The sequence below is a fragment of the Dendropsophus ebraccatus genome, chromosome 2 (assembly GCF_027789765.1).
Source record: "Dendropsophus ebraccatus isolate aDenEbr1 chromosome 2, aDenEbr1.pat, whole genome shotgun sequence".
Taxonomy (NCBI): Eukaryota; Metazoa; Chordata; class Amphibia; order Anura; family Hylidae; genus Dendropsophus; species Dendropsophus ebraccatus.
This window is the reverse complement of record NC_091455.1, coordinates 74843071-74866389: the sequence shown is the minus strand read 5'-3', so window position 1 is coordinate 74866389 and position 23319 is coordinate 74843071. Positions and strand designations below refer to the sequence as shown.

Here is a 23319-nt window from a genome sequence, read left to right as displayed (position 1 = left end):
GAAACACTTTGTGTCTCCCATTGCTGCCATGTTTTATTATTTACAAGTGGTATAAATCAATAACTGCATAAATGTGATTTTTTTTTTGTGGGTTTTGTAACATAGGCGTTGACATCTGTTATGAAAGGAATGTTCTCTCTAGAGATCAGCTGTTCGGTTTTGGCTGCAGGGCTTTGGTATTTTCATTTTTTTTTTTTTTTATTTTCATTTTTTTTTTTAGATCATTTTTGTATTTTAACTTTTAAAAAAAAAAAAAAAAAAAAAGACAAGATACCTCGCAGGGGTAAAAGAAAATAATTTCAGAATTTAGGAATATTGGAATTTATCTACATGCTTTTTTTATTTTAAGAAATGTATTTGTATTAAAAAGGAAAAAAAAACCAAAAAGCATTTATGGGATCACTACAATAAATAATGATGGATGTAAGGTAGGATATGGCACACAGGGGGTTATAGGGAAGGTAAAAACCATGAACCTACACGAAAACAATAAACGTGGAATGTAGCGTACTAGTGCTTATCCTGTAGAGAACATAACCATAGCATAGATATTATGTATGGATGAAGAATGGACTGAATTGAATGCTGGACCAGTTTCTTAGGTCATTTCACTTTTTTATGATTATATAAATATACAACAAAACAACCAAGGGTAGGGTGGAGCTATCCTGACGTGGGCAACAGAGATTTGCTGGTGGAGTTGGCACAGTAGGCATTTTTTTTAATTAATTTCTGTCAGAAAAGTAATTGTCAATAAATTGAAAAATCTCAAGTCTTCCAGTACTTATCAGCTGCTGTATGCCCTACAGGAAGTGGTATTTTCTTTCCAGCCTGACACTATGCTCTCTGCTGCCATCTCTGTCTATGACAAGAAGTGTCCAGAGCAGAACAGGTTGTCTATGGGAATTTTCTACTGTAATGGACAGTTGCTGACATGTACAGAGGTGGCAGCAGAGAGCACTGTGTCAGATCGGAAAGACCACTCCATTTCCTGCAGGACATACAGCAGCTAATAAGTACTAAGGAATTTGAGATTTTTAAATAGAAGTTATTTTTTTTTCTTCAACAACCGGTTGTTTTAAAAATAGATTGTTAGTACTTCCCTGAGTACATTGTAGCTGCCTATTGGACAAACCTGCCTTTAAATGTTCCTCTCACTTTAAAACCGTTTTATATGTCACACAGATATGCGGAAAGTTTTGACTTGTCAGGGTGTGGTGTTCAACTAACACCTAGATTGAGCCTGAGGGAGCAAGCGGCAGTGTGCTGCAATTCACAGCCAGCTGCTTTCCCCACCTTGTTGCATAAGACATATCTGTAGACTCGCAGTAGGACAAATCAGTTGTCCTCACCCTTCCTTTTTTCCTATCCCCCCTTCTCTTCCTCTTCTCTTCCCTTGCTTCCAAGGGGTGCCAGCTGGTTCCTGATTCCTCGTGCAGTTATAAGTGACCGTACTGCCTTGATGTAGTCATACACATAAAACAGCCATGTCAGAGGTTTGCTATTTGCGCTTTGAAATTAATTTGTAAATTATTAAAACGTGTGTGGATGGTATACGCTATTTATTGTTAGAAACTATATATTGCATTGTTCCATTTTTATTGCATTGTTAACTGTACCTTCTATTGTTTAATGTAATGCTTTTTGTCTTTTTCGTTTTCTCTTTTTATAGATTCATGGGTTTAAATGTATTCTACCCATGACCTTTATGCTGAGCGTGTACATTAATTTGTTTGGCATTACTGTAAAAGTAATTCCAGGTAACGTTTCACCTGGTTTTATAGTGGAATGTGCAGTTCCTCAGTATGGTCAAGGTCAGCTAACTGCTCAGTACTAGCTGTGTCCTAGCAGCTACCAGTGTCCATTCCAGAAAAAAGTCATATGTTTTGAGAAATTCATTAAAGTTAGAAAGAGGAATAAATAATCACCGTGTCCCATTGGACACAAAAAAGTACCAGACCTTAAATAAAATATAATTGTAATTGGTGGACATGTGACTTTTAGCCAATTTACTAACATGCTCTTTAAGGCTGGGTTTACATATATAAGTTTGCATCAGTTGTGTTTTTTTTTTCCAAAAACTGACCACAACTGATGCCAAAAATGCATCAGTTGTCATCAGTTTTTCTATCCTTCTTTTCATTAAAAACCATTTTCCATCATTTTCCATTAGTTGCCATCAGTTGTCACAAGTTGCTCTCATCAGTTGACATTTTTTTCCCTATATGTTTTCTTGTCATTTTCAACGGGGGTAGCTCACAGGGGGGCTATATGGGAGGGATAGAGCGCACAGGGGGACTATATGGGAGGGGGAGAGGACACCGGGGGCTATATACTACTGGGGGAGAGCGCACAGGTGGGCTATATACTCCTGGGGAGAGCGCACAGGGAGGCTATATACTACTGGGGAGAGCGCACAGGGGGGCTATATACTACAGGGGGAGAGCGCACAGGGGGCTCTATACTACTGGGGGAGCAACAGGGGGGCTCTATACTACTGGGGAAGCAACGGGGGGGGGCTATATATTACTGGGGGAGCAACAGGGGGGCTATATATTACTGGGGGAGCAACAGTGGGGCTATATATTACTGGGGGAGCAACAGGTAGATAGGGATGTATTGCTGTATAGGGGGGCAGATAGGGGTGCATTACTATACAGGGAGGTGCATGCTGGGACCTGTAGTGTCCTCAGTAACAGTACAGTGCTGTAACGTAGGAGGAATGGATGTTCTGCAGCAGGCAGGATTCCATACACAGCAATACCTTATCCCGCCTGCTGCAGCACATCCATTCCTCCTATGTTACAGCACTGTGGACTACAGGTCAGCTGCTCCTCCAGCTGTGACATGCCGGCGTCCCTGCACACAGAGTACATAACAGGTGCAGCGCTTGCCGTGTGTATGTGTGTGTTCGAACAGGACTGGTGCCCCACTCAGCTGACGAGCGCTGCACATGTCAATGTGCTGTGTGTGCAGGGACCGGAATTGACGGCTGGACGGGGCCTCGGACCGGACGGGTGGGGAGGGAAGGGGTAAGGGGGGGGAGGGGCGCTTAGACTGGACGGCTGCGGGGGGGCATTCCCCCTGGGCACTGCAGGGCACTCCTCTTCGGCTGGATGCCAGAGCCAAACGGCATGCGTCCTGCCCAGCCAGGCATCTGGCGCTCTATTTGTTTCAATGAGTGCGGCGCCGCATCGCCGCAGCGGTGGTCCATCAGGACGCTGCAAGATGCGTCCTGACGCACCGACGGTCCGGCGATGCGGCGGCCACTATTTCCCCGCCGCATGTTTTGAACGATCCTATTGAAAACAATGGGATCGGTTCAATAAGGCGTTTCATGAAACGCCGTTGCATATATGTAAACCCGGACTAAATAGTCAAATGACATGTTTAGAAAGTTTCATTTCTGCAGACATAATCCCTTTCCCCAACTATATAAAAAGTGATAGAGTAGGTCCTAGAGCAATCATGATTGTCTAAGAATATTCAGCAGTTATGAGATAAGAATTTTCATTGCTGTCAATTCTAAAGTTCAATCCCTCACAAAAACTGATTAAAATTTAGTTTTGAATTATACTTACTAACTGTAAATCTCTCTAATCTAACCCCTAACCCACCCTCTCGCCCCAGCACAGTATCTACACCTACATCACAGGAGGTGCAGTCCTCCTTTTGTGTTTTTTGTTTTTTTCTGCCTGGTGTATCCTTAATTGGGTCCTCCAGCAAAAATCTTCTTTAAAATCAACTGGTTTCAGAAAGTTTTATATAGCTACGTAATTTACCTCTATTTAAAAATCCATTTAGTACTTATCAGCTTCTGTTTGTCCTGCAGGAAGTGCTGCATTCTTTCCAGTCTGACACAGTGCTCTCTGCTGCCACTTCTGTCCATGTCAGGAACTGTTCAGAGCGGTCAGGAACAGTTTTTTCTGTATGGGAATTTGTCAGTAGACAGCACTGTGTCGGACTGAAAAGAAAACGCCACTTCCTGCAGGACATCAGCTAATAAGTATGGGAAGACTCAAGATTTTTAAACAGAAGTAAATTACAAATCTGTCACTTTCTGAAATCATTTGATTTGAAAGAAAAATTTTTGACAGAATACCACTTTTTAAGTGTGGTAAAGCTTATTTAAAAGGTTGCATAATTTTCTTTAAATTTTAGATGCAATGGAAGAAAAAAAATAGTTGCAAATGATACCCTTGATCAATACTATAAAAAACAAAGAGCTTTAGTGTGTGTTACTGTCTTCTCCCCCCTTGTATAGCCTCTCGGTGACCCCTGGGGGTAATACAGGATCATTTCTTCATATTTCAATCCCCTCACCAATCATAGAGGATATGTACCCTCTGATCATATGTCAGGGGAATCTCGCTAAGTGATGATCAATGAAGCTGGAGAAGAGACAAAGGAGGTCTGTGGTATCTCTGATCTGGAGAGGTTATAAAGTTATCGTGGTCATAGGATTGTATGCTTATATAAGCAGAAGACTCTCTGTGTTATTATTGATAGGCCTTTTTTATGCCTGTTTTTTATTGTTTCAAATTGTTTTGTGATTGTTTGTCATTTTGCCAATTGATTTGTGTTTTTTTATAAAATAACCAAAGAATACATAGGAACATGCTTTTCTACCTTTTATGCTGCTTAAAGAAACTCTTTCCCTTTATGGGGATTTCCACTCATACAACCAAGCTCTCATTCAGATGGTAATGGAAGCAATCACTTACAGTCACCAGACATCTTAAGTACCCTTGGATTAATAATCACCTTAGCAGTTTAGTGGACCCTTAGCATATAATTGATGCATTTAAGTCGTTATCTATCAATATACATCATCTGCAATGCAAAGCATGTCAATCAGAAGCTGCCTGAACAGCATGCTGATTCAGACTACATCCAGTGTTTAGACAGCACATACATGTGCACTCTCAGAATTGTGTAAAAGCCATTAATAAGGCCACAACCTAAGATGATTTCTGCACGTGACCCTATATGGCCACTAAAGTTTCTGTTAAACTATATAAACTTGCATGTCAATGCTGTGGTACAGTCCGATATCAATATATGAAGCATGTGTACTCCCATCATTAGACCCTTTAAGTTTAAAGGAATGGGGTATATTTGGTTGTGATGCTAGAAGCAGGAAAATAGGCCCTATGTCATGCTTCTAGTACTCAGTAGTTAGTACCTACTAAATGTGTCCAAAGTACATCAACATCCAGCTGACAGGGTCCTGAACGCCGAAGGATCAGTAATGCATATAGGGAGTGAATAAGTATGTATTAAAAAACAAATCTGATCTATGAAGACTTCATTTTGTAACTTACAGGGCCAAAGGCGTCTGCTGCTAAGGAAACTGTAGTTACCCCTGGCTCTATTGCTTGGCCCAACTACATAGATTAGCATTAGTTTAAAAATCCTGTAACAAGGCAATGGCTGGCTCATTCTTGTGGCCTTCTGTTTCCACAGTTTGTTGTCCGCACATTCCCTATTACACAGGGTTATGTGTGGCTGATGAGCAATGGTTTTTTGCACTTGTACCACTGCTGCTGGAGGTTGTGTACTGTCCCCACAGACAACCATGTCATTGTCACAGTACCTCTGAAATGTAAATCTCTCAAAGCTTCCCTTGTCCTGATACACCAATCCAGAAGAAGAAAGTTGCTGAACATGAGGGATGTGTCACTTCCAGTAATACAACAAACTTGGGCTTTAAAAGGAATCTTACTAAGAAAAAGCTGTTTAATCCATCAGCGTTGTATTATACAGCAAGAAGTGCTGAGCAGATAAATACACTGTATAGTTTTATGAAAAAAATAAATTTTAGCAAAACGTGTAACTTTTTTTTAACGACGTCCGTATTCATTCTAGGCTTAGCAGTCAAGTGGAAAGTCACATCTTTTACCCATCTTTCCTGTATAAGGCTGGGTTCACACTACGTATATTTCAGTCAGTATTGTGGTCCTCATATTGCAACCAAAACCAGGAGTGGACTAAAAACACAGAAAGGCTCTGTCCACACAATGTTGAAATTGAGTGGATGGCCGCCATATAACAGTAAATAACGGACATTATTTCAATATAACAGCCGTTGTTTTAAAATAACAGCAAATATTTGCCATTAAATGGCGGCCATCCACTCAATTTCAACATTGTGTGAACAGATCCCTTCTGTGTTTTCAATCCACTCCTGGTTTTGGTTGCAATATGAGGACCACAATACTGACTGAAATATACGTAGTGTGAACCCAGCCTCAACAGGCATATAGAGATAATTGTCAGTCACTGAATAGAACCGCCCACTGGACTCCTTAACACAGAATAAAAAGGAATTAAAGTGGCGGAAATACTAAATCTTTTATCACAAAACTATATAATCTGCTCCTCCTCCTCCTCCTCTATACCATGATGCAGGTAGATCAGGTAGCCTGTTTTGGGGTCTGGAGTTTGATGACTTAATAGTAATGATAATATTGTTGTTGTTGTTGTTGTTGTTGTTGTTGTTGTTGTTGTTGTTGTTGTTGTTGTTGTTGTTGATTATTATTATTATTATTATTGTTATTATTATTTTTATTATTATTATAAACTATTGAAGTTCATGGCAGTGATTTTGTCCAGGCTAGTTATCTGTGAGAAACAATTCAGTACAGATATAGTTCCTACTAGAGGTCTAGTATCCTACAGCAAACATGTAGCCGGATAGCTAAAGAGCTAATGTCGGCCAGGACCTTTGTTACTCTTGGCACGTTGCACTCCGAGTGTTTACTGTTTAACTTCTTCTCGTCACCTGATTAATCTCAATGTAGTATGCAGTGACACACCTATGTAGTGTGGGAATTCCATGCTGGGAACAGACTATTGGCATACATTACGACTAAGCCCTGAATTGTGGTGCTGCCTACAATATACATGGACACACATGTGCTAAATGGAATTATGTTGCTGCTTACGTTTCATTTCATTCATTTTTTGCTGAATTACAACAAGAATTTTATGAACAAGACAGGGAAAAGAAGGATTGGAAGGAGAGGAGGTTTGGTGACCGCTCACAGACTACAAATAGTTCTGCTTTCAAGCCTTTGATTCTAATTTTGCTGTTTCGTCTGGTTAGTGCAGCCATTTTTAGTAACAATCATGAGTTCTGCAAGGAGGATACAGGCGGATACCTTTCTGTCATAACGGATATGATGTCAGTTTATTTTGGCCTAAGCCTTTATGCAAATCTTTGGCTACAGCAGATGACGTCACTGCCTATTGGCCTTCCTCAATTCAGGAGTGCCTGATCTCCAAGCAAGCACCAGCATTATACCATATGCATCAGGAGTCCATCAGAACATCCAGCTTTGCAGTCTGTGACTCCATGGCCAGGTGGTTGATGTAGCTACTTGGTGTCCCAATTTTTTTTTTTTTTTTTTACTATATGTAAAAAAAAAAAAAAAAAAAAAAAAAAAAAGTTCTGTCCTAAAAGGTGTAATAAAACATCACCCCTTTTAGGAAAGCTCTTTTATGTGAGGCATTGTATTCAATATACATGTAATCATTTTTACAAGCATTAATCATTTCCTAATACTTCTCACTTTGTTTGATCTGCTATGGGTGGTTAATCCTAATGGTTTTTCCAGTCTGAGGAAGAATTACTTGAACAGAATGCCGCAGCTGTCATCGCGGCACGCCTAGCCACATATTTTTATTGTTGGTTTGAAGAAGACGTGGCTTATGAAGGTTTATATTGGGACCCAATTTGATATTTCTCCACCACGAGCAGACAGCAATGTTGCCCGTCCTGATCTGTCGCTTCCTGCTAACGCTATCTCATACTGGCTTTTTACACCTCGGGGGTTTCTCTTCTCAATGTCATAGATTCCAAGTTTAAAAACCTGTTCTTCTGGTGAGTTTTCTACAAAAATGACTTCAACAGGGTGTGCGCTGTTATGCAATCTGCCAAAATGTATATACCATGTTATTACAGTATTCATAAAATTTACAAAGAAAACAAGGATGCCAAAATTTACTAGAAAACCACCTAAAACTGGTTGGGAAAAAATAATACGTCACCTTGCAAGGCGTGATAAAGTGCAATGTAAATACAGCTTAATCATTGCTTTAAAGGGGTTTTCCATGGAATATTTTTTTCTAAAAAAATTCTGCTGAGGTTGCTGAAAATATTAAAAACTAACAACTATAGTCTCCTTCCCTGTTCTCACGGAGCCTGGTCCTGCTGCACAGTACTTTCTGTGCAAATGTTTTTGTTTTAACTTTAACAGATTAAATGTAGTGTACTTGAGGGAGAATGGGCAAATGTACAAAAAAAGTAGGGATGGGGTTGTGGGGAACATAATAGTGAAGTGATATTTACCGGTGCCCCCGAAGCACAACTGCACACTGTCACCCTCAGCCTGCCTCATTTTTGAGCCGTGGGGTCAGTGGTACAGGTAAGTATCACTTCATAATTATTTTCCCACCACCACTTGCCCTTCCTGGGTTTTTTTTTTACCTTTGTTCAGAGTTCTTCTTTAAATGTAGTTTACTATTTAATTGGCTGTATTCCAACGAAAAGTGTAACACCACTATTTACCTGAGAGTAATTTGTATTGGGTTTCTTTAGGGCATGCATTAACATTGTGGCAAGCAATAGTAAACCATATCCTCCTGCTCAGTTGTTAAAATTCTATTCAGTTGTTAATGGTGCGTTCACACCTACAGGATCTGCAGCTGATTTTCTGCAGCAGATTTCATTTAAATAACTGAACACAGCATCAAATCTGCTGCAGATCCTGTAGGTGTGAACGCACCCTAAATCTGTATATCTTCTATCTTATATTGCCACTGTTGCAATCTCAATAAGGGGTTGGTAGCTTCTTAAAGGTGAATGCATCTATTAATAGCAGAATTTTTTTCCCCCTCCAATACCGCTTTATGACTTGGCCAGTTGGCTGTTCATGACTCGGAGAGCTGTAATCCAATTAAAGAAGGACTGAAAAGAACAACCAGATATGGTGTACTTCAGCCATTCTTTTGGTGGGTTATTTTCTTGAAGGGGATATGATCATCCAATGCCTGATGTGAATTATAGAATAGTTATTTTTTTATGAAATGCCATCTGTCCCAGTTGTAACCATATGTTAATCTATAGTGAAAGCCTTGAGGCTACATAAGTCAGATTCATACTGCTGAACTAGAAGTCATATGACAGCTTTGTCTTTTACAGCCCTCATACCACCTCAGATGTCCTTGTGTCCATGCTACATAATATGCTTTTCTTTTAAGATGTTTTACAACTCCTTTAATTCCTGTGCATCATTAGGATCCAAACAAATAAAGTTTAAGCACACCCAGTTTAAACCGGGAATTGGATCATTTCAAGTTTTATGATAAAGTCAAACAACAAAAAAGATGACTCCACCTGATATAACTCCCCAATGACTTTATTGGCTTCTGAGGACTCTATGAACTACAATAAGATGTTCATATAAACCTCTTTGCTCAAGTTTCCGTTAATGTGGTCAGATGTGGCTATTGGCTACCCCATTCAGGCTGCATGGAGCCTTGCCCTGACTATATGGTTTCATTGTCTGGGCCCTATAAAATACCCTTTTAGTCTCCTAACATTTAACAGTGTACTGTATGTATATCCAAAAGATCTCCTTCATTTTAAACATTTCTCGAATATAAGGTTTTCTGACAAGGGATGCAACAGAAATGGAAATTGGAGCAGCAGTCATCCCCCAAAAGTAAGCCCCTCCCCCCCCGCCACCATGCCACTACCCTCTACCACCCTCCACCAGCCCCTTGTAGTCCTTCACTGCTGATGCCGCAGGCCTACCAGTGGTCCATGGCCCCCACGTTCTGCCACACATCCGCTGCATGCCTGATTTAGGGGAAGACGCTGGCCGCCAGCGTGATAACGTCTATGCGTCACTCTGTAAAGAGGCCAGGCGGTGTGCTAGGAACACACATGGACCAGTCCTCAGGGGGACCAGAAAGTGAGGGGAGAGTCAGGACTGATGGGACAGTGAGGGGACTGATGGGACAGTGAGGAGAGAGTCGGTACAAGGGGGGGAAGTGTGAATTCTTCTTTGGGGAAAAATAAGAAAATGACACATTACACCATACACATGCATGGCTGAGGGTGCAGTTGTACATAATATAGAGGGGGAGCTGTTGCCCTATCTCCTTTAGAAAAAAAAGTATCAGTCATGTTAATATCTAACTGTAAAATCCCTAGTTGATATTTATTTTTTTTAGCTCTTTGCAGCATTGAAAAGTGCATAGGAAAATGGATTTGAAGCACTGTCCTCCTCATTTATCAGGCCCTGAGGCCGGTGTGTTCATTTCCCAGGGTCCTAGTCTATGTAGATAAACATACAGCATGTTTATGATGTATTTCTTAAGGGCTGTGCAGAGCTTTGTATGGAGCCCTAAGAGTAGCTCACCTTCCCTCAGTTGGCATATGAGTGATTTCTAATTTTGGCAAGTCTAATGAGTGTTTATTTACTATTAATGATGCCAAGCAAGGACGGTCACTTTCCGTAAAGCTGAAAGGTCTCTACTAATGGTGGCTCATCAGACTGCAGGATATACAGTGTACACTGTCTGTAAATTTCCATTCGCAGAAATATGTTGTTGTACTGCATAGATACTGTTTGTGGTGCAGAATTTGGTTGGAGGATTAAATGCTTTGACGTTATTTAAAGGTTAGGATACTCCCTTTTCTCCAGCTCAGTCTTACTCACCGATACGTTTTATTTAACGCGATTTCCTTTACAAATTGATCTACTGTTTTAGACATCAATGTTCTTTTTTTATGATTACGAGCGTGAGCAGCAGATACATGATGCCAAACCACGGGATACACTGTGTGCACGTCTGACTAGTCATCCTCAGGGCAACTGTGAACGATTCAATTGTACGTGTAATGTTCTCTAGTTTTTATAGTACCTATTGTAAGACAAAAGACATACGGTAGCTGCAATAATCCAGTCCTGCTTTCTGACCACCAGTTGCTTTACCATTCTTAATACACACCTTTTTTTTAAACATTGGTTTAAATGGAATCATCAGTGGTCACGTTTTTAAATGCAGCCCGATCTTCATGCGGCATGTTATAGAGTAGAAAAAGCTGGGAAGACTGATAGTTTCTGGGAGCATGTTTAAGGATAATTTTTCATCTATTCAAGTAAATCTCATTCTTGGCTGAGTAGTCAAATGGCTATATACACTCACCGGCCACTTTATTAGGTACACCATGCTAGTAACGGGTTGGACCCCCTTTTGCCTTCAGAACTGCCTCAATTCTTCGTGGCATAGATACAACAAGGTGCTGGAAGCATTCCTCAGAGATTTTGGTCCATATTGACATGATGGCATCACACAGTTGCCGCAGATTTGTCGGCTGCACATCCATGATGCGAATCTCCCGTTCCACCACATCCCAAAGATGCTCTATTGGATTGAGATCTGGTGACTGTGGAGGCCATTGGAGTACAGTGAACTCATTGTCATGTTCAAGAAACCAGTCTGAGATGATTCTAGCTTTATGACATGGCGCATTATCCTGCTGAAAGTAGCCATCAGATGTTGGGTACATTGTGGTCATAAAGGGATGGACATGGTCAGCAACAATACTCAGGTAGGCTGTGGCGTTGCAACGATGCTCAATTGGTACCAAGGGGCCCAAAGAGTGCCAAGAAAATATTCCCCACACCATGACACCACCACCACCAGCCTGAACCGTTGATACAAGGCAGGATGGATCCATGCTTTCATGTTGTTAACGCCAAATTCTGACCCTACCATCCGAATGTCGCAGCAGAAATCGAGACTCATCAGACCAGGCAACGTTTTTCCAATCTTCTACTGTCCAATTTCGATGAGCTTGTGCAAATTGTAGCCTCAGTTTCCTGTTCTTAGCTGAAAGGAGTGGCACCCGGTGTGGTCTTCTGCTGCTGTAGTCCAACTGCCTCAAAGTTGGACGTACTGTGCGTTCAGAGATGCTCTTCTGCCTACCTTGGTTGTAACGGTTGGCTATTTGAGTCACTGTTGCCTTTCTATCAGCTCGAACCAGTCTGCCCATTCTCCTCTGACCTCTGGCATCAACAAGGCATTTCCGCCCACAGAACTGCCGCTCACTGGATGTTTTTTCTTTTTCGGACCATTCTCTGTAAACCCTAGAGATGGTTCTGGCACCAACAACCATACCACGTTCAAAGGCACTCAAATCACCTTTCTTCCCCATACTGATGCTCGGTTTGAACTGCAGAAGATTGTCTTGACCATGTCTACATGCCTAAATGCACTGAGTTGCCGCCATGTGATTGGCTAATTAGAAATTAAGTGGTAATGTGCAGTTGGACAGGTGTACCTAATAAAGTGGCCGGTGAGTGTATTTAGCCTATACTGAGCAGAAACTTTCATGATTAATTGACATTATCCTGTAACTTATCCCACTAAACTATAAATCTGCACATAGCTTCGTGTAATCGGAGTGGTGGCAGCAGAAGGCTGTCAACTTTAATGGGCCACCCGAACAGTCTAAGAATCATTAGGGTGGCCCCTTGCGCTGCTTCCCATTCGCTGTCTGTACATGTAATAGCATAGGCAATGAGCAGGGAACAAGGGGGACGCGAGCACTGACCTGACAGGTCGGCACTTGCTTTCCCTGGATCATTGTGCTGTGTAATACAGCCTTTAGTTTACACTAACTATAAATTTGACAGATTTATTAAACCGCTTAAGGCACTGTGTTAAATTTTGAATTCTTAGACTGTCTAGTCTCACTCTAAGTCAGTGTTGTTACCATAGCCTAAGAAGTGGAAGCAGTTTTATCAAGTGTAGAAAATGCTCTAAACATCCTGGACTGCAGAATAATCTATTGTACAGCAGCAAACTAGCAGAGCAGGTGTAGCAGTGTTCCACTTCAGTCTGCGACCGTAATTCTTTATTATTGTGCAATGACACGTAAATAACATAAAGTTTGTTGGAAAGTTATAGAAATGTTCATCTATACATTTTTAAAGGGGTTGTCTGTGTATATAAAGGTACATAGGCAAATATGGCTTATGGTGGAGTTAAAATAAAAAAAGAAGCTATTCTATCCCACCTAAGGCTTTGACTGCTGCTTTTTCTATTGATCTCCATTACTAACCATTGACTGAAATAAACAGTTTATGGTTTGACAAGCTTGTTTTTATCCCATGGCTTCATCTTCGTAGCTTGAAATTGCTTGTTACTGCAGAGCAAATAATTGCATATGAGCTTGTTAATGCCTTTTTTTTCTTTCAGCCTAGTTGCTTCTTTCATGATCTTTAGATTGTATGTACAGCTGCTGTGGGCTAGGAAGTAAAGCGAAAGAAGCCATTTTAGCTCAGTGACCTAAAACAGTAGGAAAAAGCTATCATAGTAAGGTTGCAGGATGGTGGTCATAAAAATTTAGGATAATGGCAATCTAGCATATGTTAAATGTGTAGATTTAGCAATGATGATTTCTTGTCAATACAGTTATTGGTATTATTAATGCATATACATAACAAGCTCGAGGTTCGCTCATCTCTATAGATTAACTAGATGGTGTCCAATCTGTAAGAGGTAGGACACCAGCTAATTTTCACTGAAATTAGGAAATACAAAGGGCATTATGTTAAAGTGATTCTGTCACCCCCTTGCTCTTGGTTTAATTTATTGGTGGACAGTGTCACCTAGACGGGGCTTCTCAGCAGTTGGGCCCCATCTCCCTACACACACAGGGGGGGGGGGGGGGGCTGTGACAATGTCACTTTAAGAGAGAGATTGATTTGGTAAGTCTCCCTTTAGAGGTTTATACATTTATGTACAAAACCTTCAGCCATCACTTGGATTGATTAGTTTATTTTAAAAACTGGTCATCTGTAACTAGATAAACCTCTCCCTTGGCCATATGTTAGCCTTGGTAATGTCACAATTTCAATAGTTTTGAATTCTTCTAGTTCTAGAATAGTTGCTGAGTTTCCTTATCATTCATCCCTTCAGTTAAAAAGATTCTACACCTACATGTATTGGAAAATAGTGCTATGGCATGGCTTGTCTGTCTCCAATCTGCATTTCCCAAATCTCAGCTGTTAACACAGTGCTAGCTTAGTTGTGAGCACCCAGACAGACATACTTCACAGTCTGGTTGATAGGGATATGCAGCACAGCAGTCTTTTTAGTGCAGTTGACAGGCAACATTGTTGTAGAAAACGGTCTCTGATCTCCGAATTCTTATATAAGCAGAATTTACACAAAGGCTAAGAAGAGTAAATAATGCTCAGGATGACTTCAAGTGATATTTCCATCAAAGACATTTATGGCATATATACATAATATTCCATACAGGTCTACTCATACCTGATATTTCACTCAGGTGTACTCATACATGATATTCCACACAGGTGTACTCATACATGATATTCCACACAGGTCGGCTCATACATGATATTCCACACAGGTCTGCTCATACATGATATTCCACACAGGTCTGCTCATACATGATATTCCACACAGGTCTGCTCATACATGATATTCCACACAGGTCTGCTCATACATGATATTCCACACAGGTCTACTCATACATGATATTCCACACAGGTCTACTCATACATGCTATTCCACACAGGTCTGCTCATACATGATATTCCACACAGGTCTACTCATACATGATATTCCACACAGGTCTACTCATACATGCTATTCCACACAGGTCTACTCATACATGATATTCCACACAGGTCTACTCATACATGCTATTCCACACAGGTCTACTCATACATGATATTCCACACAGGTCTGCTCATACATGATATTCCACACAGGTCTACTCATACATGATATTCCACACAGGTATGCTCATACATTATATTCCACACAGGTCTGCTCATACATGATATTCCATACAGGTCTACTCATACCTGATATTTCACACAGGTCTACTCATACCTGATATTTCACACAGGTCTACTCATACATGATATTCCACACAGGTATGCTCATACATGATATTCCACACAGGTCTACTCATACATGCTATTCCACACAGGTCTGCTCATACATGCTATTCCACACAGGTCTGCTCATACATGATATTCCACACAGGTCTACTCATACATGCTATTCCACACAGGTATGCTCATACATTATATTCCACACAGGTCTGCTCATACATGATATTCCACACAGGTCTACTCATACATGCTATTCCACACAGGTCTGCTCATACATGATATTCCACACAGGTCTACTCATACATGCTATTCCACACAGGTCTGCTCATACATGCTATTCCACACAGGTCTGCTCATACATGCTATTCCACACAGGTCTGCTCATACATGCTATTCCACACAGGTCTGCTCATACATGCTATTCCACACAGGTCTACTCATACATGATATTCCACACAGGTCTAATCATACATGATATTCCACACAGGTTTGCTCATGCTCATGCTATTTCACACAGGTCTGCTCATACATGATATTCCACACAGGTCTGCTCATACATGCTATTCCACACAGGTCTACTCATACATGATATTCCACACAGGTCTGCTCATACATGATATTCCACACAGGTCTACTCATACATGATATTCCATACAGGTCTACTCATACATGGTATTCCAAACAGGTCTAATCATACATGCTATTCCACACAGGTCTGCTCATACATGATATTCCACACAGGTCTACTCATACATGCTATTCCACACAGGTCTGCTCATACATGCTATTCCACACAGGTCTGCTCATACATGCTATTCCACACAGGTCTGCTCATACATGCTATTCCACACAGGTCTGCTCATACATGCTATTCCACACAGGTCTACTCATACATGATATTCCACACAGGTCTAATCATACATGATATTCCACACAGGTTTGCTCATGCTCATGCTATTTCACACAGGTCTGCTCATACATGATATTCCACACAGGTCTGCTCATACATGCTATTCCACACAGGTCTACTCATACATGATATTCCACACAGGTCTGCTCATACATGATATTCCACACAGGTCTACTCATACATGATATTCCATACAGGTCTACTCATACATGGTATTCCAAACAGGTCTAATCATACATGATATTCCACACAGGTCTACTCATACATGCTATTCCACACAGGTCTACTCATACATGCTATTCCACACAGGTCTACTCATACATGATATTCCACACAGGTTTGCTCATGCTCATGCTATTCCACACAGGTCTGCTCATACATGATATTCCACACAGGTCTACTCATACATGTTATTCCACACAGGTCTACTCATACATGATATTCCACACAGGTTTGCTCTTACATGATATTTCACACAGTTCTGCTCATACATGATATTTCACACAGTTCTGCTCATACATGATATTCCACACAGGTCTACTCATACATGATATTCCATAGAGGTTTGCTCATACATGATATTCCACACAGGTCTGCTCATTTTTAAAATGGTGGAGTACCTATACATACAAACGAGCTTACAATTTGCACCAAATATCTTGCAACTACAATAACTTCTGTCCTTCCATGTGAGGTATCATATATATTTATTTTATAATATCTGTGCACTATCTACTCATATCACCTGACCTTAACCTGGAAGAAGCCAAGAGCCTATAGAAATACTCATTTAGGGATGTATTATCTTAATTTCATGTTATGTTATTTTAAAGCTAAACGAACGGCAGGTTAGAAGACTCTAACCTTCTTTTACATAGGATGGGAGACCCTGAAGGAGCTTTCCTTCTTACCTTCATCCTCAGTGCTGTTTTCCGTCAATCTTCTATTTTATTATGTTAATTAAGCTGTTCGGTACACTGGGAACGGCACTACTGCCCTTGGGGCACCAGTTTATCCCTCTTCATGAATATTCAGGGATGGCAGGTGGATTGGTGCACCAAGAGCTTTAGTACCGCTCCTAGTGCACCAAACCACCTAATTAACATATTAATAAAACGGAGGATTGAAGATACCTTCTTCCTCAGCGTTTCCTGTCCTATAGGAAAGTAACAGCAGGTTCTTTTAAACTGCTGGTATGTCCCTATAGTGACATTTGGTGCACTGGGGACTACCCCCATCAGTGCACCAATTTGCCCTGGCAGCCCATCCCTTCTAATGACTATTCATCTGCCGCTCTGCAGTAATGAGTGGGGCAATGCTACCGTAGCGTTCATTAGTAGGGGTGGTCCGGCCATGGCGGATCAGGGCATAGGGTGCACCAAACCGCTTCACTAGCATGTGGATTAAACAGAAAAGTACACAAAAGCGGCACTGAGGATGAAGGTAAGAAACTTGCCTTTGTTCTCAGTGGCCTGTGCAGTGCACTATAGTACATATCAGCAGGTTAGATACTCCTAACCTGATGATGAAGGAACACTTTACCATCCAAGCTATATTATTTTGTTTCTCATTATCTGTAGTGATACTTGACAAATATTCATCTTAAATCTTATTTTGCTCTGAGGGTCAGCAGTTCTAACTTTTTTATTCAGTGGGCAATCACCAAAAAAAGTATACCATGTTGTATTCTTTCTAATTATATTATGATCGGGGCCTTATATATCCCACTGTATGGCTATACAGTGATATGCACTCGAGGTAAATGAAGAATACTCAAAATTGACATTACTAATATGTCATTGTTTGCAGGTTTGGTTTAATTTGTAGGTTTTGTGTGCATTTGGGTCGCGTCAATCTGTTTATTTTCGTATTGTAGGTTTCTTAAGCATTTCTGAGTTTTACACAAAACAGACAATAAGACAGTGGAACTAATGGTACTCTTGGGGATGGTAGCTATTGCCTTTCTTCTGTCAACTAAATCCTTTCGATATGCTTTCTTCTGCATGACTGGTCTTTGAAAAGTTGGTAACAATAATTTGAGAGTAAAGATTTATTTTTTTGTCATAGTCCTTATTTTGTGTAAAAAAAAATATGGGGGAGATTTAGCAAACTGGCGTCAAGTAGGATTGTCTTAGTTGCCCCTAGCAACCAATCAGATTCCACCTTTCATTTTTCAAAAAATCTGTGAGGAATGAAAGATGGAACCTGATTGGTTGCTAGGGGCAACTAAGACAATCCTACTTTACACCAGTTTGATAAATCTCCCCCAATGACTATTAAATGAGTGTAAGTGTCATTGCTTACAAGATAGACCATACCAGTTAAAAAGAACTAAAGCTGTGACCCTCACAGCACACCTACATTGGTCTACATGCATTCAGTGACAAATGGGACTTCACATTTTTTTGGTGCACTTATTGTGAGCCTAATAGTTGATTTATAATATGGATTATGTCTACTAGTCCATTTTTATGAAGCATGATAAGTATTAGACTTGAAAGCCAAGCAGCAATGTTTTTTTTATGTAAGGGCTCTGGTGTCTTAAGGGTCCAAAGGTCTTACTAGTATTATAAAAGATGCGGTTGATCATTAATATTATTTGCCAGTTTTGTGGGGTTTTTTAGATCTAGAATATTGACCCACTCTTCTTAATTTCCATCTTTTAAGCCCAGCAAAAAGAAGAGAATGATATACATTATAGAACCTGCTTTTATTAAAGCGCCCTTTGTTTCTGGTGTTAATTCCCTTCTTGTATCTTTCAGGTTATTGTATCACTTGGAATTATAATTTACAAAGCACTTGACTATGGCTTGAAAGACAATGAAGAGAGGGAGCTTAGTCCACCTTTGGAACAGCTCATAGATAACATGACTAATGTGGATGAAACGGATGGCAGCAATGATGAAGGATACGATGCTTTAGATGAAGAAGAGGAAGACAACAGTGAGAAGGAGACGCCATCTTTTCGACATTCCTACAAGAACGTCATGAAGGTAACAGCTTGCTTTATTTTATAGTTTACACACTATAAAGAAGTAATATGATTTGTTTCATATCGTCCTAAATATGGAACATGTTATATGTCAAGGAATGGCCAGGTTGACACATCCATCAGATATAAATTGTCTTTGGTCAGCATTCGTCATCTTGTGCCATATGGAACTTCAGCACATGTTAGCAGATGTGAGTTCTAGGTTATTTTGGCATTGCTACTAAACATATGGAAGCATAGGCGCTGATGAATACTGATCTATGTGCCAAAGCGTAGTATACATTACATTTATTTTTCTTATTCGTATGGAGATGTCTGTGTTGGCTAGTTCTGCCATTTTCAGCAACCATTTCTAGCATTATAAGTGATATCATTGTGCCAAGGAGTCACAGCGGGTACTTGTAAATTCAAAGCTATAAACCCTGTGCAATACCTTTTTTATTTGCTTTTACAGGAGTATGAGCCTATAAAACAGGGTAAGGGTAGAGCTTCTTTTATCATTTTATTACGCTTCATTTGGAATAACTCCATGCGTCCATGTGACGTTTAATGGCATAATGGCATGTTGGCTATTTTAAGTAAATCTAATTCTAGACTGCTGGTTTCTGAATAAAAAGTTATCTGTTACACATGGTCCTGTATAATTGCTTTTGTCATACTCTCCTATTCTTGGCTGTGTTAATTTAGAACTCATGTGGCCACCATGGAAAGCAGACATAAGGGGCATCATGTAGATATCAACATTGGTGTCTGTATTCATTGTAGCATTAGTGCCCAAAGTGTTTGGATGAAATTAGTCATTGCATTACTAGCAGATATTGTGTCATTATCTGCAAATGTTTATATAAGCTCTAGGTATTGATTTGTCGTAGGTTAAATGGTCACTGTCATGTCAGACAACTTCCCTCAGTTTGTTAGCCTTTGGAATTCCTTACATGTTTTTAAATACATTAATTTACAAAAATAATTCCTTATCCCCCTAAAAAGCCCTAACATCTTAGCCATGAGATGTCTCACTACCCTGCAAACTACTGTCCACTACATGTTGCAGAATTTCATCTCTAGCAGCAATGAGACTAGATGGAACATAGGTAGTGGTGGCATGGCATAAATGGTGCTATATAGAGGATAGAGCCTGGGCCATGCGCATGCAAACTGAGCTAATTCCTCAAAAGGGTCTCTGCTGTGCTTGAAGGGTAGATTAAAGCTTCCCTTTTATCTCTTACCACCCATAAACTTTTGGCTGCTGTCACCTGTTTAAAAACTTGTGCTCCTTCTGTCTAAAATTTAGGGGGGGATTTATGAAGACCGGCGTACATTTCACTCCCTGTCTTAATAAGGGAATCCCACTAGATTTATTCTGCCTTAAATGAGGGCTGCATAAAATAGTGACAGAAATGCTGAACAGATCAGTGAATGACTTAAAGGAGAAGTCCAGCGAAAAGTTTTATTAAAGTATTATATTGCCCCCCAAAAGTTATACAAGTCACTAATATACACTTATTACGACAAATGCTTATAAAGTGCTTTTCCCTGCACTTACTACTGCATCAAGGCTTCACTTCCTGGATAAAATGGTGATGTCACGACCCGACTCCCAGAGCTGTGCGGGCTGTGGCTGCTGGAGAGGAGGATTGCAGGGCGACATTGGGGGACTCAGGGCACTGGAGGGACACTGAGCCTCCCCCTGCCATCATCCTTCCCAGCAGCCACAGCCCGCACAGCTCTGGGAGTCGGGTGGTGACATCACCATTTTATCCAGGAAGTGACATCACCATGTTATCAAGGAAGTAAAGCCTTGATGCAGTAGTAAGTGCAGGGAAAAAAGCACTTTATAAGCATTTGCCGTAATAAGTGCAAGGGGGGGGGGGGGGCAATACTTTAATAAAAATATTCGCTGGACTTCTCCTTTAAATCATTTTAGCTGTTCTGATATGCAGGAGAAAAGGATTCTTGCCTCCGTCCTCCAGCTGCTGATTGACAGTTGACTGCCTATATATAGCATGGTTAGATAACTGCCAACCAACAGCGGTGGTGGGCGGAGTTTTATGCTTCTCATGAATGTTGAGGACTACTGGGCTCATGCGAATAATGGAGAGGACTACTTATTGTCCATAATATTCAGGAGGATATCCCTGAATCAGCGGCACAGAACAATGTAAGTGATGAATAATTCTTTTCAGTTTCTCTGTCACTACTTTATGCTACCCTGAGATAGGACAGCATAAACCTGCTGTCTCATTAAGGTGAACCTGCCATCTCAGCTTGCAGACACAGTTGATGCCGGGGGTTTCAGTTGCTCTGGAAATGTCCAATGCCTTGGTAAGTTCAAAAGCATAGGACGTTTCCACGGCAACCCAGACCTCCAACATCAGCTGTGCCTACATGTTGATTTCAAAGACTTCACAGTGACCGTTTCAATTTAGATAGCTAATTCATATATAATGGCCCTAATTCATATATAATGGCCCTAATGTATTCACCTGTGTCCCAAAAATGGGCCTCATTTTAGGAAAAAAATAAAGCTGAGCTGTGGTTGCTATCTGAGACAAAAATCCAACATAAAAATCACAGATTGGTTATGTACATTGTTTGCTAGTATTGTTTCAGCAGCCATCAAGCATATCAGCCTACATCTGGGTGACCATGCTTTATGATTACATCTTGACAAAAATGTCTGTGCGAGTCGATGAAATTTGCTTGTGACTCATCAAATGAGAGACGAAATCCTGGTCAGTTCGCTGCTATCATGCTCCAGGCTCGTGTTGTCATGATAACTATACTAAAGATAAATTACCCCCATAAATAATTTATTTTACCCATGACAAAGAACCTGATGCCAATTTCTCCAGCATCCCACAGGGAGAATGGCACAGCTGCACCATTACACAGTCATTCATCTTGCCGTCCAGATTGTCCCAGAGACTAATTTGAAGAGGTAGAATCTTCTTTGTGTTCTAATTCTCCTGTCGGCCTTTTCGGGGTATTTAATGTGTTTGTCATGCGTAGGGCTTAATATAAAGAATAACACCATTCTGGAGAAAGTCCCAGTGAATCCCTGAACGCCCCTTTGATGTGATGTAATACATATAATGGGGTTTCAGCCTTTGTATAACAATTGCTTGAGTTTCTAAATGATACCTGGAAGAATCATACTGCTTGTTATTCATTCTTCTGATTTCTCATGTCCTTCATCTTTATTCCCCATCACTCTATGGTTACACCCCTGGAGAGACTGCCTCCACCTTCCCTCTGCTCAAAAGAAACTAGGATATGATTAAAACGATGGAACACCCTTATAATCCCCAGTTCTGTTTTTCACCCCTTAGACAACATAGACTAGATACTCTTGTATTTGACATACAAGGCTTTTTTTTTTTTTTTTTTTTTTAAATGTCAGCATCCAAAAAAAAACACCTTGGTTTTAAAAGATACCTACGACTTTGGGCATTAGGCAGGATCTTTATTACAATGCAGCCTGTGGAGCTTCCAGCAAGTCTGTACTACAATCGCTTTAGGATGGAGTGCAGACCTGCGGGAATCCTGAACAGATATCTTGCGAGTACAAAGTGGTAGGTACTGTTTAAAAAAGGATACTTTAAGCCATGGGTCTCCAAACTGCGGCCCTCCAGCTGTTGCAATACTACATTTCCCATCATGTCTGGACAGCCAAATCCAAAGCTTTAGATGACCGGGCATGATTGGAATTGTGGTTTTGCAACAGCTGGAGGGCTGCAGTTTGGAGATCCATACTTTAAACGGTAAGCAAAAACTCATTGTGAACCTAGTCGTAGCCTTTGGAGACTAAAAACAAGCAAGCCATGCAGGTCTGAAGTGGGAAAAGCATTAAACATGGTTTAGGGAAAGGCTTCGCCAGTCTTCATGAAGCTGCCATTACATGATGAGATGGTGGTCTTCACAGCAGCTTCTACCGTTCCCCGATACTGGAAGTCAACATGGAAACTTCTCTGTGTGCTGATCCGAAGAGCGCTAGTAATAATGTAGGTGATGGCTGGAGTAAGGGTAAGGGTTGGGCCCACAATCTACATTATTATTACAACTTATGGTTATAGTGTTGCTGTTTAAGAGTTCTTAGGATCTCCCTAAGAGAGAGACCAAATCCAAGTGGAGAAAGTGTGCAACTTGCAGTTGGTTAGGAAAGAGACTCCTTCTTTAATGAGAAATATTAAAGCAGACTTGTATACAATAGGGCCTCTTATCTCAAATTAATAGATTATTGCAATCTATTTTCCCAGCATTAGAACAAATATGCAAATTAGGGTAAAAAGCCCACGGGGCATTGTCCTGGGTGCAAAAGCCCAGCACAGTTCAGCCCCTTCACTCTAAACTATGCCACTATATGCCTACAGCCATAAGACAGATAGGTAGAAGCCTGGCTCAACTATAAAGTCAGTAGCTTAGAGTAAAGGGGCTTAACTGTGCTTGGCTTTTGCAGCCTAGAAAAA

The 23319-nt window shown here is 40.6% G+C and overlaps 1 protein-coding gene across 5 annotated transcripts in view; it reads left to right on the top strand.

The window, feature by feature from the left end:
- The window catches only part of SPIRE1 (spire type actin nucleation factor 1), a 117111-nt gene that overhangs the window by 39001 nt on the left and 54791 nt on the right, over positions 1-23319 (top strand). For all 5 annotated transcript variants that reach the window (XM_069957801.1, XM_069957800.1, XM_069957799.1 and 2 more), the window contains exon 3: positions 18624-18854. In XM_069957801.1, the coding sequence (XP_069813902.1) occupies positions 18624-18854 (231 nt within the window). The remainder of the gene's footprint in view (positions 1-18623; positions 18855-23319) is intronic.